The 14,275-nt window shown below is 44.1% G+C and overlaps 1 protein-coding gene across 3 annotated transcripts in view; it reads right to left on the reverse strand.

Moving 5' to 3' along the window:
- Positions 1 to 2,596: 2,596 nt before the first annotated feature.
- SYNPR (synaptoporin) overlaps positions 2,597 to 14,275 on the reverse strand; it is a 91,612-nt gene continuing 79,933 nt past the window's right edge. For all 3 annotated transcript variants that reach the window (XM_084530333.1, XM_084530334.1, XM_084530335.1), the window contains 3 exons: positions 12,472 to 12,670; positions 5,156 to 5,347; positions 2,597 to 4,361 (listed from right to left, as the gene is read on the reverse strand). In XM_084530333.1, the coding sequence (XP_084386459.1) occupies positions 4,095 to 4,361; positions 5,156 to 5,347; positions 12,472 to 12,670 (658 nt within the window). In that variant the 3' untranslated portion in view covers positions 2,597 to 4,094. The remainder of the gene's footprint in view (positions 4,362 to 5,155; positions 5,348 to 12,471; positions 12,671 to 14,275) is intronic.

Here is a 14,275-nt window from a genome sequence, read left to right on the forward strand (position 1 = left end):
CAGGTAAAACGCCATTTAAGAAAAGCTATTAGAAGCAGGCTGTCTGCAGGGAAACATCGTTTGTCATCGCACGCTCAGGCACTTCTCAGACGTGGCGCATAGCACAGGCCAAAATCTGCTCGTGCTTCCCGTGGGGCTGCCGGGGAGCTCAGAGGCCACGGGGGTCCTTGGCATGCAGGCAACCAGCTCCCTCGCTGCCTTTGAAGATCTAACATGAAAAAGATATAAGGCACGATCCCAACAGTTTTGGTATAGCATTCATTTTCAGAGTGAAGTCTGAAAATATTATTACCAAATAACCTTCCCTCTGAGACACATTTTACTAAAGGACGATTAGACTTTAAAAAGGCAGCTCTACTCATTAAAAATGGAAAATCTTATTAAAGAAAGACACAACAATAAAAATGTAAGAAAAGAAACCGGTTGCTAAATGCGACAAAAGGGATGCTCCCCCTGCTCAACTACTAAAATGTTATAGCAAAATGCTAAAAAAAATCCAAATGTTCACACTGATGTATGCACTGATGGATGATGGGACAATTGGTGCCAGATGTTAATATTGAAACACAGATTGTTGCTGCTCTTAGAAAGTTCCAGGAGGAGAAGCTCTTGGGTTTAGTAGCAAGAGGGAATAGAAAGTAATCCTGGAAAAAAATAGCTAAGCCAAGGAGAGCATAAGGTAAGTAGCCCATCCGTTCACATACATGCAGATTTTGATCTGCCAAAAGGAAGAAAAGCAGGTAGCAGAGGCAGCTGGTACCCAAAGCCACTCTCCCTGCCCTCTCCAGCCCCTCTCCTCATCCCACAGAGGGGATGAGGCTGCAGCTCTGCAACATCCTTCCCTCCCCAGTCAAGAGCAATGGGGAAATCCCCAAACAAGATGTGAGCATACCTCTTGCTGGGCTGGGAGGCACACTGAGAGAAAGTCCTGTGCTCCCACCTCCCTGTTGCGCTCATAGAGGTACCTGCCTCTCCTCCTCAGCACTACACTTGATCACTTGATAAAGCAAATATGCTCACATCCAGGGTGACTGAGAAATGGGCTATAAAGAGAAACACATGGGAAAACAGGAGGGACAGCACAGAAGCTCAAGTAACATATTTTTTTTTTCCAGGCTGACCTAGTTACTTAACTAACTGGCAGAGATACTCACTAATGATGGAGAAGAAAAGCAATCGGTCTGCCAGCAGCAGTTTCACAGAGGATGCTAGAGTTTACTTAGCTATTTGTCTTAAAACCAGGATACATCAAATAAAGTCTTTGCTGTCTTGCTGCTTGACATTCTGCTGTACAGTCACTATTCCCAGTTCAAATAAACTTCCAATTCCTCAGCGATTGCCAAAGGATGTGATAAGACTTGAATCCAGATGAACACAGAGGAAGCATTCAGAAACATTTTCTTATGTAACACAGACAAGTACATGTATCATTTTTGTTTTCACTTGTGCTGCCACCAGAGTATATTAATCTGAAAAGCTATAGATGAAGAGATTTTCCATCCCTTCTAATTCACAGTGAAGACTAGTCCCTGCAGGATTTATCGGACAACTGCCAGCTCATCTGTTCTGCGTGGCAGCAAGGTAATAGTGTACCTGTGACCAATCAGTAAAGCAAAAGGCAAGTCTTTCATGAAAACATGGACCTTTTTTACTACTCTTGTCAACTGTAGCACCAGTTCTGCTCTTCTTGAGACAATCTTTGCTCAGATTAGGAGTTACACAAGTAATACCCAAAATAAGTCAACGTCTCACACCTCTGGTCTTATACTGCAGTTCCTGTGCTCACATGGTCACACAAGAATTTCAGCTTGTTGGAAACGCAGGAACAAACCTCAGCAAAACTCAAGTTTCTGACACTCAGCATAGAAAAGTTTGGAAATGGGACCCTAATCACCTAGGTGGAAAAGTTGATGAAGAAAAATTTGGATCACGCAAAAAGCGTACTCCTCTACTTCTAAGAGAGAGGCATTGAGTACACAGTTTACGATAGTCCTGATCAACAAATACAAAGTGGATTAAAAAAAATAAAATGATTTGAGGGGAAGTAGGATGACTTGTGAAGAGCTTACAGCGCATTCCCATCCCTCCCCACAAGCACAGATTTCAATTTCTTTTCACTTGCCTATATATAACTTTTTCCAAACTTAAAAATGAAGGAACAAAAGAACAGAAAGCCAAAATAATTTTTTTCACTGACCCAGAAAATTGGATTTTGATCCCATTTGGAATACAAGGACATTTAGTTATTCAAGTTTGTCTTTTCTTAGGGTTGAGAAACGGCTTTTCCAGCAATCCACAGAACTGGTGCAGTTAGCACAGCACAGGGCTAGTCCTACTGACGGATGGAAAGAGAGGCATAGAGGTGGGCAGATATTAAATTGCAGTTTAATTTTTGTTTAAACTTGTGATAGTGACCTTTAATGACAAGTATCTGTAGAAGTGTTGTACTCCACTAAACATTAAAACAAACCTCATAAAGGTGTTGGAAAACAGTGAGAATATGACCAATAAGGTCAAGCACAGAGATAATATTCTATCCATCTTCTTAGTTATTTTGCAGTGACATTTTAATATTATCATACTCTGAAAACATGCATTGTATGCAATAACTTTATTAGGGTCAAATAGATATCACAATATAGATTCATCCACCGAGTAGCCATAAACTGGTTACAACAATCATAGAAGAAACTAAGCTGTTTTAAGCTAATATGCTTTCAACATTACAGCTCATACAATAAGATTATATACTGATACACTTTTATTTAGAAATGCAGATGATCAGTTTGGATTAGTACATTGTGCTTCAGGCTTTAATTTCTGTCAATGCATCCCATATGCCATAGTGAGGACAGGCTGAATTTTCCAGGGAGAAATCAGAACCGGCTAAGAACCTGGCTCTGGCTATTTTAGGGTGAGTTCCTCTGAACTTGGGTTATTTGGTCAATCCAGATACATTCTCCAGTAGCACCAAGCTAGCGCTCAGAGCAGCAACAGAACAGAGGGATATCTAACAATCTTTGAACAGCACGGATAGAAAGACTGTCTTATGAGAAGAGGGTAGAGAGGAATATTTATGCTTTGTGAAGTCACAACAGTACATGCATTTTTCATGTTTTGCTGTACTGAGCAACAGGGCATCTTCAGGTGGTTTTGTATACTGATATCTGCACCTCTGTTATCTTAGTTAAATAAATACCTTTGTAAACATATAACACAGTTACTTGGTCCTTATTCTCCACAGCTCACATTAAAAGATTCACAAAACATCCATAGAAATAGTGATTTATAGAATGAATACTTAGCTCAGTTAAATGGAATAAACATTGGTTAGGTACCATATATACTACTGAATGCCATTTCAAGGAAAAACATTTTTGTTACAAAGCATTCAGAACTTGGGTAAGCCATATATTCAACTCTGCAAAATATATAAAAGATGCATACTTCTTTTAAACGGACATTTAACAAAGTGTAGTGGCAGAAATTGAGAAGTTCCATTTTCACAGTCCAGACAGTTGGTAGTATGAAACTGCTTATCCATGCACTAAATTACAGATGACTTGGTTAATTGAAATAATAGTAAAATCTTAAGAAACGGAAGATATAATCAAAACAAATGCTCCAAAGAGTCACAGACAGGCAGTTTTGAAAATGTTACATGCATGGATATACAGAATAATCAGTAGAAATAACAGTAAAACACTTCTGTTTGTCACCAAAATGCAGAAGGAAATTCAGTTATATTATGCATATTAAATACTACAGACTTGTGGCTACAAAATGCTTCTACCATCTCAACACATACAAAACTACCATAAAGTTATCTCTACAGAACATACTACAACACGGACTCCAGGTCACCACCTGCAATGTGCAACTCCTGACATTAGTCAGGGGCTAAAAATGCCAGCCCCAGCCACAGGCCACCTCCCATCCACCTCAAAAGGTAGGGCAAGATCTTCAATCGACATTGAACACTGTGTTGTAGTATTAATTTGTGTGAAACCCTTAAAAACCTGGTGCCGCTGAAACTCGAGACCTGTTAAACGCTCTGTGTGTGAGGGATGTAAGAGCTTGTGCTGCGTGAAACCTTAGATTTGATTAGCGAAGGAGGTTGGCCCGCTCTGGCCGTAGCTCTGGGGCTGGCCGTAGTCACCCACCTGCCCGTAGGAGCCCGGCTGGTTGTAGCCCCCGGCCGGCCCGTAGCTGTCTTGGTTGTAGCCACCCTGGTTGTAGCTGCTGGACTGCTTCTCCATGGTGTCTGGAGGGTGCCGCTGGCCCGAGGAGTGCCAGCCCGTCTCCTTAAACACAAACCAAATGTTGCCTGCCCACAGGATAAAGTTCAAGAATCCAAAGACCTGGATGGAGAGAAAAGGATCTCGTCACCCCACAGTTGTGGTGACACCGCCCAGCCTGATGGTTGGGACCCTGCATGGTCCTTGGAGAAGGCAGGGCTGCTCCCAGTCAGTCCATCTCCCCAAATCCGCCAGAAAGGTTCCTCAGCTGTGGAGCAAACACCTAAATTCACCTCCCTTAGCTCTAGCTCGCTAGGTTAAGTGCGTTTCCCCTGCTGTTTTAGAACAAGGTTGGCATTTTCAGCTACTTTTTTGTTGTTTGAGAACATAATTTAGTTTAAAGAAACATTGGAAAGATAAAATGGGAAGGAAATATTTTTAAAAGAGAGGAATTAATTGCTCAGCTGACTTTAAATAATTTATTTTGTTCTTCTAACATTTTCTAAATACTGAAATGACATTTAAACACGCCATTTAAGCAGAGAGACTGATTTATATTGCTCTTTTTTGAGGATTTTTAAAGGAATCTGTCAGGCACAAAACCTTTCCTTCCTTAAGGACAGCACAGACTCCTTTTCCAAAGCATTGAAGCTGGGCAGCTTACAAGCAAGCAGGCTGATGGACTTGCTTGGAAAGGCACATTGCCTCCTCCAAGCTCCTGCCCTTCACACCCATCCCACTGCTGCTCCACAGCACCTGCTCTGAGTCAGGCTCTGCCTTTCCCTGCGGCAAGCTCCTATTTCCATTGATGGCATTTCAGCTAACAGGTTTACATTAGCTAATTTGGATCAACACACGGGTGAAAGAGATGAAAGTACATTTGCAAGGTAATTGTGAAAACAATCAAATTCACTTACAACCGAAGTGTTCAGGCTCGACATAACAGGACTGCGAACAGGCAAGCATTTGTTGGACTGCTGTTTGCAGGCTGACATCAGTAATAGCACCTCGTCTGGGTCGGTCGCAATCTTTACATCTGACAGTCCTTTAGCCCAAGCAGATGAGCCCACTAGCCACAAGAATGAGAAGACCACTGTCACAATGAAATCCTAAAAGACAAATCAGTTGGGAGCATTATACTGGTGTGTCCATTGAGAAGAAAAATAATGTTAAAAAATCACCAGAAAGCTGAAAGCTTGCATCCGAGAAGAGAGAAATAAACAAATAAGAGCTTGTTATTTTGCAACAGGTCATGATTACTGTCATCACCTACAGCACTAATTTTCAGAAGAACTTGATGTGCCCTGTGGCTGCCACCAACATCTTGAGCCAGAGGGCAGCTTTACAAGCTCATGGACAGTATGCAGGGTGCTGAGCTGCCTTGGAAATCTGTCTGTTTGCGATGTCTGGTGCAATTCAAAAACTCAGATGCCCAGGAAGGAGCCTGGCCCTCCTGAGGGCTCTGGATTTCCAATGGGAAGTGTTTCCATCGGCGACAGCATCTGAGACAGAACCTGGAACTGGCTAATCCTCAGCTACCAGATGAGGAGCTTTCTCACAAGCTACAGGTAAGGCCAAATGTCCCTGTTGCATGAACTGTGCAGCCGCTAATTATGACGAGCAAACAAATAAACAGAAAGCCTTGCCAAGCACAGAGACTGCTCAGCTCCTCTGTCCCGGCAGCGCTTTGCTCCTAATCCCCATCGATGAGAGAAGAGGGGAGAAGGTGCGGCGGTGCCTCCAGGCTGCAGCGACTCCCAGCAGCTCTGCTCTGAACCACTCTGCTCACTTTTCCCTCGAAAGGCTCTCAGGAGCACGCACAGGCATAAACTTCTCCTTGTCTTGGCCAGAACAAGTGGCCAAGTGACACTGTTGCTGTGTGGGTTTGGGGGGAGAAGGGGGAGGAGGTGTGATTTTTCAAGCTTTCTTGTGTCTTGCTAAAACAGAAGAGCCTTTCTGCTGTCATCTCTCATCCCATCTGTCAGCCCACAGCAGATGGTGGAGGTGCCAAAGTCTAACATACCGCTGACTGCATTGCTGCGGCTCGATACCCCAGCTTGGTGGGGGCTGCTTCCCCTTTTCCCCTACAAAGTAAAGGTGTGCGAGAAAGGAGGAGAAAACGGTTGGTAAGAACGCAGCATTTAGGGTCTGTATCCAAAGAAATAAGGGATCCTCTGGGAAAAATCAGTCTCCTTTTCTACAGACACCCTGGGGATTGGGCTCTCCATGGCACGAAGCGTGGACGCGAGCCTCTGCGATGGGAGAGGCAGCAGGAGATGAACCAGCCACTCGAGTGAGCCCTGAACAAAGGACTGCTCCGCTCACGCAGATGGGATTAAATTAAGCGTGCTTGGATGCTTCCCAAAGAATACATCCTTTTTTTTAAACAGTGCCACAACTTATTCTCTGCAGGCCTGTGTCTGCCACAGCGCTTTGAGTTCCTCCGACCTCCCTTGGTGCTGCCCAAACAGGCCCTCTGGGAGGGCGTGCTGCGAAGGCTGGGAGCTGACAACTATCTTAGCATCCAGCAGGACCCGGTGTAGGCAGAGGCACGTAGCCCACGGTGTGTTCTCTTCTCAGGGAGATTTCCAGCAAGAAAAATTATCGTACGCTTTGTGTCCTCGCACTAACGGAATGAGAAATGGATTTCCTAGAGGCAACAGCTCAATTTAAAATATTTTCCTAAAAATTCCAGCTGGTAGAAATGCCAAATACTTGCTAAGCTATGAATTATGATGGTATATGCTTTTTTCTTGCAATGAGGCTTGACTCGTTACGTACCTGGCTGCCAAGCCCACATATAGGCTTCCATCAACCCAATAGACTAGGATGTACGAGAGGTTTGGGGAATACTTTACTTAAACAATAATGAATTCTCTCTCAACATCACCACGCTGTTATGCTTTCCAAGTGAAATCAAGCTCTGGAATCAGTGCCTTAACAATAAAATAAACAAACAGTAGGTAGAAATTCAAGGGAGAGACAATCAGACCAAAACTAACATAACATAGAAGATGAAACTTGCACAAAAGAGGAAAGTTTTAAACTGAGCAAAGCTCTCCAGGCAAGTACCTACAGCAGAGGGGTTCAGACTCTCTCTCCAGCTCACAACGTCAGGCTCTTGGCTGGACCCATCCTGCTCATGAGCATCACTTGTGAGCTGCTCCAGCATTTCATGTAGCACACACTGACCTCAGTGCTGCAGTCTGAAGGATTCACACCACTTTAAAAACTGCAGGGACTGAAGCCAGGGTGGTCTTCAGCCACAAGCACAAGCCTTTCTGCTCCAAGTGGGGCAGAGAGGTTGGAATTTGAGGGTCTTTAAAGCCCCTTCTGACCCAAACACTTCCATGATTCTGTGACTTGAGAATTTGCTGCATCTCTTCCGCACTGTGCAAGGAACAAAATATATGACGAGAGCAAACTTATGTCTTCCCTATTTATTTTGAATCTTTGCTAACCTTCAAGCTTTGGCTGGGACTTGAACCTTTCTTGTTTTCAAGTGGGTTTGGATTCCTGGCTGAACATTTTCACAGCTCTGGGTGGAACAGAGTTACAAGATAATGACATGCTGAAAATAAAAGTGAATTTCAAGCTAAGCTGTTCTGTGGCTTAATGTTTATCTGGGGAATTTCTCCTTGGTAATTAAAGCCAGAGTGCCTGCATACTAAAACAAATCTAGCATTTGAATGTTTAATATCCCCATAGCATGTTTTTTTTTTTTTTTTTCCCTCCTTTGGAACAAAGTAATTTTTGTAGTTGTTGTCTTGAAACGATGCCTACAGATCTCTTTGGTGTGTATTGTGGTATGGTTACTCTATACTTCTAATTGTGAAGTTTCTTTTTCAGATCTCAGCTGAGATACTTTGGTCTGCCTACAGGTGCCTTTGGGAAGAAAGCAAAATAGGAACATGTAGGAGAAAGCAGAAAACAAGATTTAAAATATGCAGAATATCCAAGGAGGGAATTTTTAAGAGCTTGAAGTATGCACAACAAGAAAAAAATCTTGCTGCCTTATTCACATTGAAACTTCCTATTACCAACTTTGCCAAAAATGCCTAATTGGGACAATTTTATCTATTATATGATTTAGAATAGAACTATCAACATGTCTTTTCACCTTGTGGTAATCAGAACGTTTCTCTTTGCTATCAAACCACCAGCTTTTGCCAAATTCCTGACTTTAGGGCAACAGTGAGATGTGAATCCAGAAACCCAGCACCCTGCATGCCCTCAGCCTGCCAAACCCGCCTGCAGAAGGCACTGCTCCATGAAGCAGCAGGTGCCTTTCCCTGCTCTGAGCATCTCAGCACTTTCAGAAACCCCCAGGGAGCTGTAATGCATGTCCCTGCTTTCCCTGCTGCCCCGGCCAGCATGGTACCAGGCAGGACAAACCACTCCAAAGCCTGGCTTTCATGGTCACACAGGAACCACCCCAACCAACCCCCTCCATGAAAGCCCCAGCCTGGGAAAGCAGCCAGTGGCTGCAGGTAACAAACACCTTCTTACAATATAGCTCTTTTTTGGTAGCAAAACCTGCTTCATCTTTTCCAATGTCACTTGTGCCTCTCCTCAAGAAGCTTCTGAGCTCACAGGCGAGGTGCATGCTGCTGCATCCCGGGGCAGAGCGTTGGGCTCCCCTTGCTCTGTGTTTGTCCCTTGGTCTGCACAAAATCCCACCCTGGGTTTCCTGCAGAACCCAGCTTTGAGCCAGTTACACGCTTTGTGCTGCAGTCTGCAGCCCTGGGAGCTCTCTGACAGCAGAGACACGCAGGGCTCTTTGGGAGGCACCAGTGGTTGCAGCAAGGTCACAGAGCTTCGAGAAAGAGATGACAGAAGTGGCCTGACATAGCTCTTTGAAATGCAAAGAACTATTCAGGTTATTCACATTTTTGTTGGTTTTGTTGTTGTTGTTTTGTTTTGTATGTCACTAAAAAGAAATCAGTCTTTGTTTTTACAGGTGGCCCTCTATTCTTTGCCTATTTATTTTCTAGAAGGCAGGGCAAAGCAGAGGAAATTAAACATGTTTAACCAAAGACACCTCCAAAGAGAGAATTAGCAGTATACTTTACTCACTTGGTCCACAACATATGTAAAGAACCAAACGGCTTTCTGCTTAATGTGATTATTCACGGGACTCCAGATGCAAACGACCTCATCTCCTTACCTGTAAGCATCTTTATGCACTGCAATAATGAGATTATCAAATAATCACTACAAAAATGAAATATCTCTTTCCAGGGTTATGTCAGTCACTTTTTTGACTAAATCACTTTATGCTTTTGTATCAGTTGATTGGATGCTAATCAAGAGATGTACACGTACACACAAGTGCATGTGATTTTTCCCTCTGCAACTTTAATCCCAGGTAAACTCTGCTCATTCCTTTAGGAATTGGCAATCCAAGGTCTTCTCTCAGATTTATCTATCCAGGACGAAGCCACCCAAATTGTCTCTCTGTGGAGGCTGCAAGGCAAGATGAGGGTACACATGTTATCTGCAACTGTTGCTCACTGCACAGTGCATCCTGACAGCCACAGGAGGAGCTAGCAGCTCCAAGTACTGGGAATATTTCCCTGCCGTGATGTCTCACTCCTCTCTGAACATTAAAATATTTTTTCCACAGTTAAAGTGATGCTCAGCTGAGGTCTCAGCACAGGCTGTTGCTTTTCCCTGTATTTGTGTGAGCAAGGTGAATGCAAAACATTTGTAACTGAAATTCTCTCCATGAGTTTCCTGTGACCAAGCGGTCATTTAATTCTTTACAGTCATATGGTCTGCATTCAGTCAGGCCTGCTGCAATTTGGGATGCATTGATAGTGCTTTACTGCCTGTGCAAGGGATTTTTGATTTTGTTTTTTCTCCTCTCTCTACTTCTATCATACTTATTTTTCAAATCCTAAGAAGACGTCAGGAAGAAAGGCAGCCAGCTCTGAAAGGGCGCAGCCAAAAGGCAGATGCCACCCCAGACTGAGCAGCTACCAAGCCAAGAGGAAGTAGAAGGCCTAAAATGGGAAGGGTTTTAAATACAAAATTATGATCAGGCTCTGCAGCAGAAGCAAGGACAGACAAAACCATCTCCAAGCTCATCACTAAGAGACAAAAACCTGGTAGCCTGGCAGCAGTGCCTGACCCACTGATCTGCTCTACTTAGGAGAGACGAGAGGACGGCTCTGCCTCTCGTGCTGATGCGCTGGGTGACTGCTAGTGTGGCTCAGGCATGCACAGATCTCCACAGAGATTGTCTTTGGCAGGAACAATCTCTATCAAATATCTGATTTGTTACAGGTGTGATCTCATGGGTGCTTCACTGCAGGGTGGCATCTTCCCAGAGCTGGGAGATGCATTGCCTGCCTCCCTTGCACAACGCATTACATCCCTCAGGTGAGCCCTGCAGAACTGGTTTGCACTCTGAGTGTCCCTTCACTCTTGAATCCCTTCTGGCTAAAGCTGTTTTTTCTCTGCTTTAGACCCTGAATTTTCCTTAAATCTCCACTGCACAGGACCTACTCCTTGCCCCAGGCAGGCTGCAGATGTATGCAACCACTGCAGTGGGCAGCCTCTGAGGAGACCACTGGGTATGTGGTCCAGGTGAAGAGATTTTGTTTGTTTGTTTGTTTGTTTTGTAAAACAAACCAAAGCTGGCAGCACAGAGGAGATGCTAGAGCACATTGAACTCCCCTACTGGCAGGCGTGACTGCACATAACCCTAAGCCACTGCTCAGCACCTCTTAGCCTGGCTCCTGCCCCAGCAGGAGCTGCTTTTGCTGTAGGGCACAGAAGCATCTTTATATTCAGAACAAATAAGGTCACTTAGGCTTGGTTTAAAGACTGGAAAACTGCAAACAGCGGCTTTGGTAACAGACACCAGTTAAATTTAACCTGTAGATTCAATTACAATCCATTACACAGAACAAATTAAATCAATGCCACGCTGATGCTGTAGCGGATTGCACCGTGCATCCTGTGACAAACACGACTGCAGCAGCTGTGACAGGAAAGTCCTAGACAATGGCAAATGGCAACATCATAAGCTGACATATTAGTGTTATTTATCTTGTTCCTTTTTCTATTATGCAGGATAGCATGGTTGGTCAGAAAAAAAGAATTATTTTCCACAAGAAAGTTAAAATGGCAGATCTCTGCAATTAATCCCTTGATGAGGCAGTTTGAAATGAGATACTGAATCAAGCAAAGCAAGGCACTATTTATTTACTGTTTCTATAGGGACCCCTTCATCTTGCCCAGTTTACCTCTCCTTTTACTGTGATGATTTCCCTTCCTTCCTCCTTAATTCTTCAGGGTGAGAGGGAAAGACCCAAAGACTTCCAAAGGAAGAGGCTTCATTCCCTTTAATGCAGACTGAGAACCTTTACTTCTGTATCAATTCATCAGTTTCAAATGATGCAACCTTAAATTACTCACATTTTCTTGCAGCAGGAAAATCTCTCAAAACTGCCAAGATTACCTTCCTACAGTTTTATCTTCCACCTGCTGTTACTGGAGCTATTTCCTTTATCAGGTACAGACTTTTTGAGTTGGTGATTTATTTTCCTTCCTATTATGTTTTTCTGATGTTATTTTCTGGTGGCTTTCAGTCATTTGAGAAACAGGTCTCACCCAAATGCCTCGTTTCTGGGAGTGTTAAACTTCATATTTTCTGAAATAGAGAATCAACTTTTTCCTTAGCCAAGTCTTGACTAAAAATTCACTTTCCGTTTGAATTGCTCTCTTCACACCAACACTTGAGCAAGGTATTTCCTTTCCTTTAATGTAACCTTATTCTCATGGTCAAGGAGGAGAGCATTCCCTCTAGCAGTGTGAAGTGCCCCTAAAACCTGTGGATGCAGGGACCTGGCCAAATTTCATGCAGCTGAAGATTGGTGCGCAAGCAAGACCAAGGGGTCTGTCACAGGTCACGATGGATTAAAAAGTAAGGGAGATCTCAAACAAAATAGCTGTCATGGGTTTTACAGCCTTGATTTATAAGAAAATGAATACATATAATCACTTGTTTCTTGTTATGACCCTTTCAGAATCAGTAAAAACAAAAATAAAGGCAAAAACAGGCACAGCTTGATGGGTGCATATAGTGATAACTGGAAGGTAAGGAAGCTCCTAAACCAGCACTGAGACAAATGCGCTGGGTGCTTGTGGTAATTCTGGAAAAACAACCATGTAATTCTTCAAAGAAAAGTCAATCAGCCGCACCCAGCAGTAATTGCACACTTACAATTAGAGGTCCCCTGTTGTTTTCACGGTACTTGTTCTGGAAGAAGATGTAAACCACAGTGGCAGCCAGCGAGTAGAGGAAGGCGAAAACCGCGATGGTGACGAAGAACTCCGCAGAAGAGGAGAAGTCCCCTATCAAGGAGAGCTTTTCTCGGCGTTTCCCTTCACAAGTGGGAGCATCAAAATTCACTTGATGCAACCTGGAAAATATTCCAAAGAGCAGCAGGTGAAGCACAGAAATAGAGAACCATTACCTGAATAAAGATACATTGATATTTGCTGTTTCCCTGTCTCATTCCTAATGCGCATGGATCTCCTGCTTGAATAACTGGCCCCGAGAGCAGTCTCGTGGGCTGTGCTCTTCAGGGCTGCTCATACACGTGAGGTTGCTTCTGGGTGAGACCCAGAACCTGCACACTTGTTTTCATCAGACTTTTAATCAATCTGAGAGAAAAGTTGCTGTTCCAGTGGTTTGGTACAACTCACCTTCTCTGGGGCTTTGCCATGGCAACAACTGAAAAAGGGTGACACGAGAAGTCATTTGAGTCTTGAATTCATACAGTCAAGGAAAAAGAGAACAGGTCTTATCCTCTCTATCAGTAGCATGGGATACCTACTTTTGGAAGCTCAAAACTTGTGTAAAACAGTTTAATGCACAGCTACCTGTAGCTGTTGGGCCATGGGGCTGTGAGCTGTACAGAGCCCTCTATGCTGGAGGTTTTTAAAGCCGAGCTGCAGCAAAAATACACAACTCAAGCCAAAGAAACAGCCTGCACACCTTGGTTTTAGCAATCAAAGCTTGTGCTCACACACCGTTCGCAATCAGCCACCAAGCTAATAGATTTGTGGGGGTCTGACAGCTCCTGCCAGAGCCTTCTTTGCTCTAATAATTCTAATTTCTGATTCAGAAAGAGAAATGGAGTCCCTTGGGTGTACGTGAGTGTGTGCTTTGGCTGGTACCACTGCATGTCCCAAATTAGCATCAGTAGGGACATTGGGCCTGATGAGGGATCATGCAGTTCTGGTCTGAGCTGGGAGAGCAGAAGGGACAAAGCCAGCAGAAAGTCAACATCAGCGATTAAAGAAGTTATGATCTGGTGCTGAGAAAGGATGAGGCCTTTTGGGAGACATTCCTCTGCTCAAGGGCAATTAATGTGCGCAGCAGCGAGCCACCGGCGGCAGCAGCTGTGAATGTATGACTAAATAAAAAGTTTGGTCCCTAAGGGAAAACAAAGAACCCGCGGCAGAAATCACTGAGGATGGATTAATGGACATGTGAGGATTGCATGGCTTTTATTTCCTGGTCCGAACTAAATGTATCCAAACGTGTAGGCAGAATCTTTTCATCAGTGGCTGATGCATAACACCAGTTATCTGCCTTGGGCACTTCCTTCCCTGAGCTCCTGTCGCTGTAGTAGCGTGGCGTGGAAGCACAAAACATGTGTCCAGATCACAGAAACAAGCAGCAGTTGCCTCGTCTTCCCTGTGAACGCAGCCAAGTCTGATGAGAGCTGCACATGTGAGACTGATGCCTCTGAACACATCCGACAGCTTCCTGACGTGGCTGCAAAGCTTTGTGGCATCAGTGCACGCACGGTTTTTTATTAGGTCTTATTGCCCTTTCCTAAAAGTGGAGAAGAGGAAAAGGAAGGTTTCCTAGTGCCTGCCATGCCCATTCTGCAACCTGGAGAGAAAGCGGCTTCATTTCAACCACCGCCAGGACTACAGGAAGGCTTGAAATGCATGATGTGATGTGGGAAGGCCAGGCCGTGCCATGCTGATGGAGCCACATGGTGCTGTGCTAC

The sequence above is a fragment of the Aythya ferina genome (genome assembly GCF_964211825.1).
Source record: "Aythya ferina genome assembly, chromosome: 10".
NCBI classification, from domain to species: Eukaryota; Metazoa; Chordata; class Aves; order Anseriformes; family Anatidae; genus Aythya; species Aythya ferina.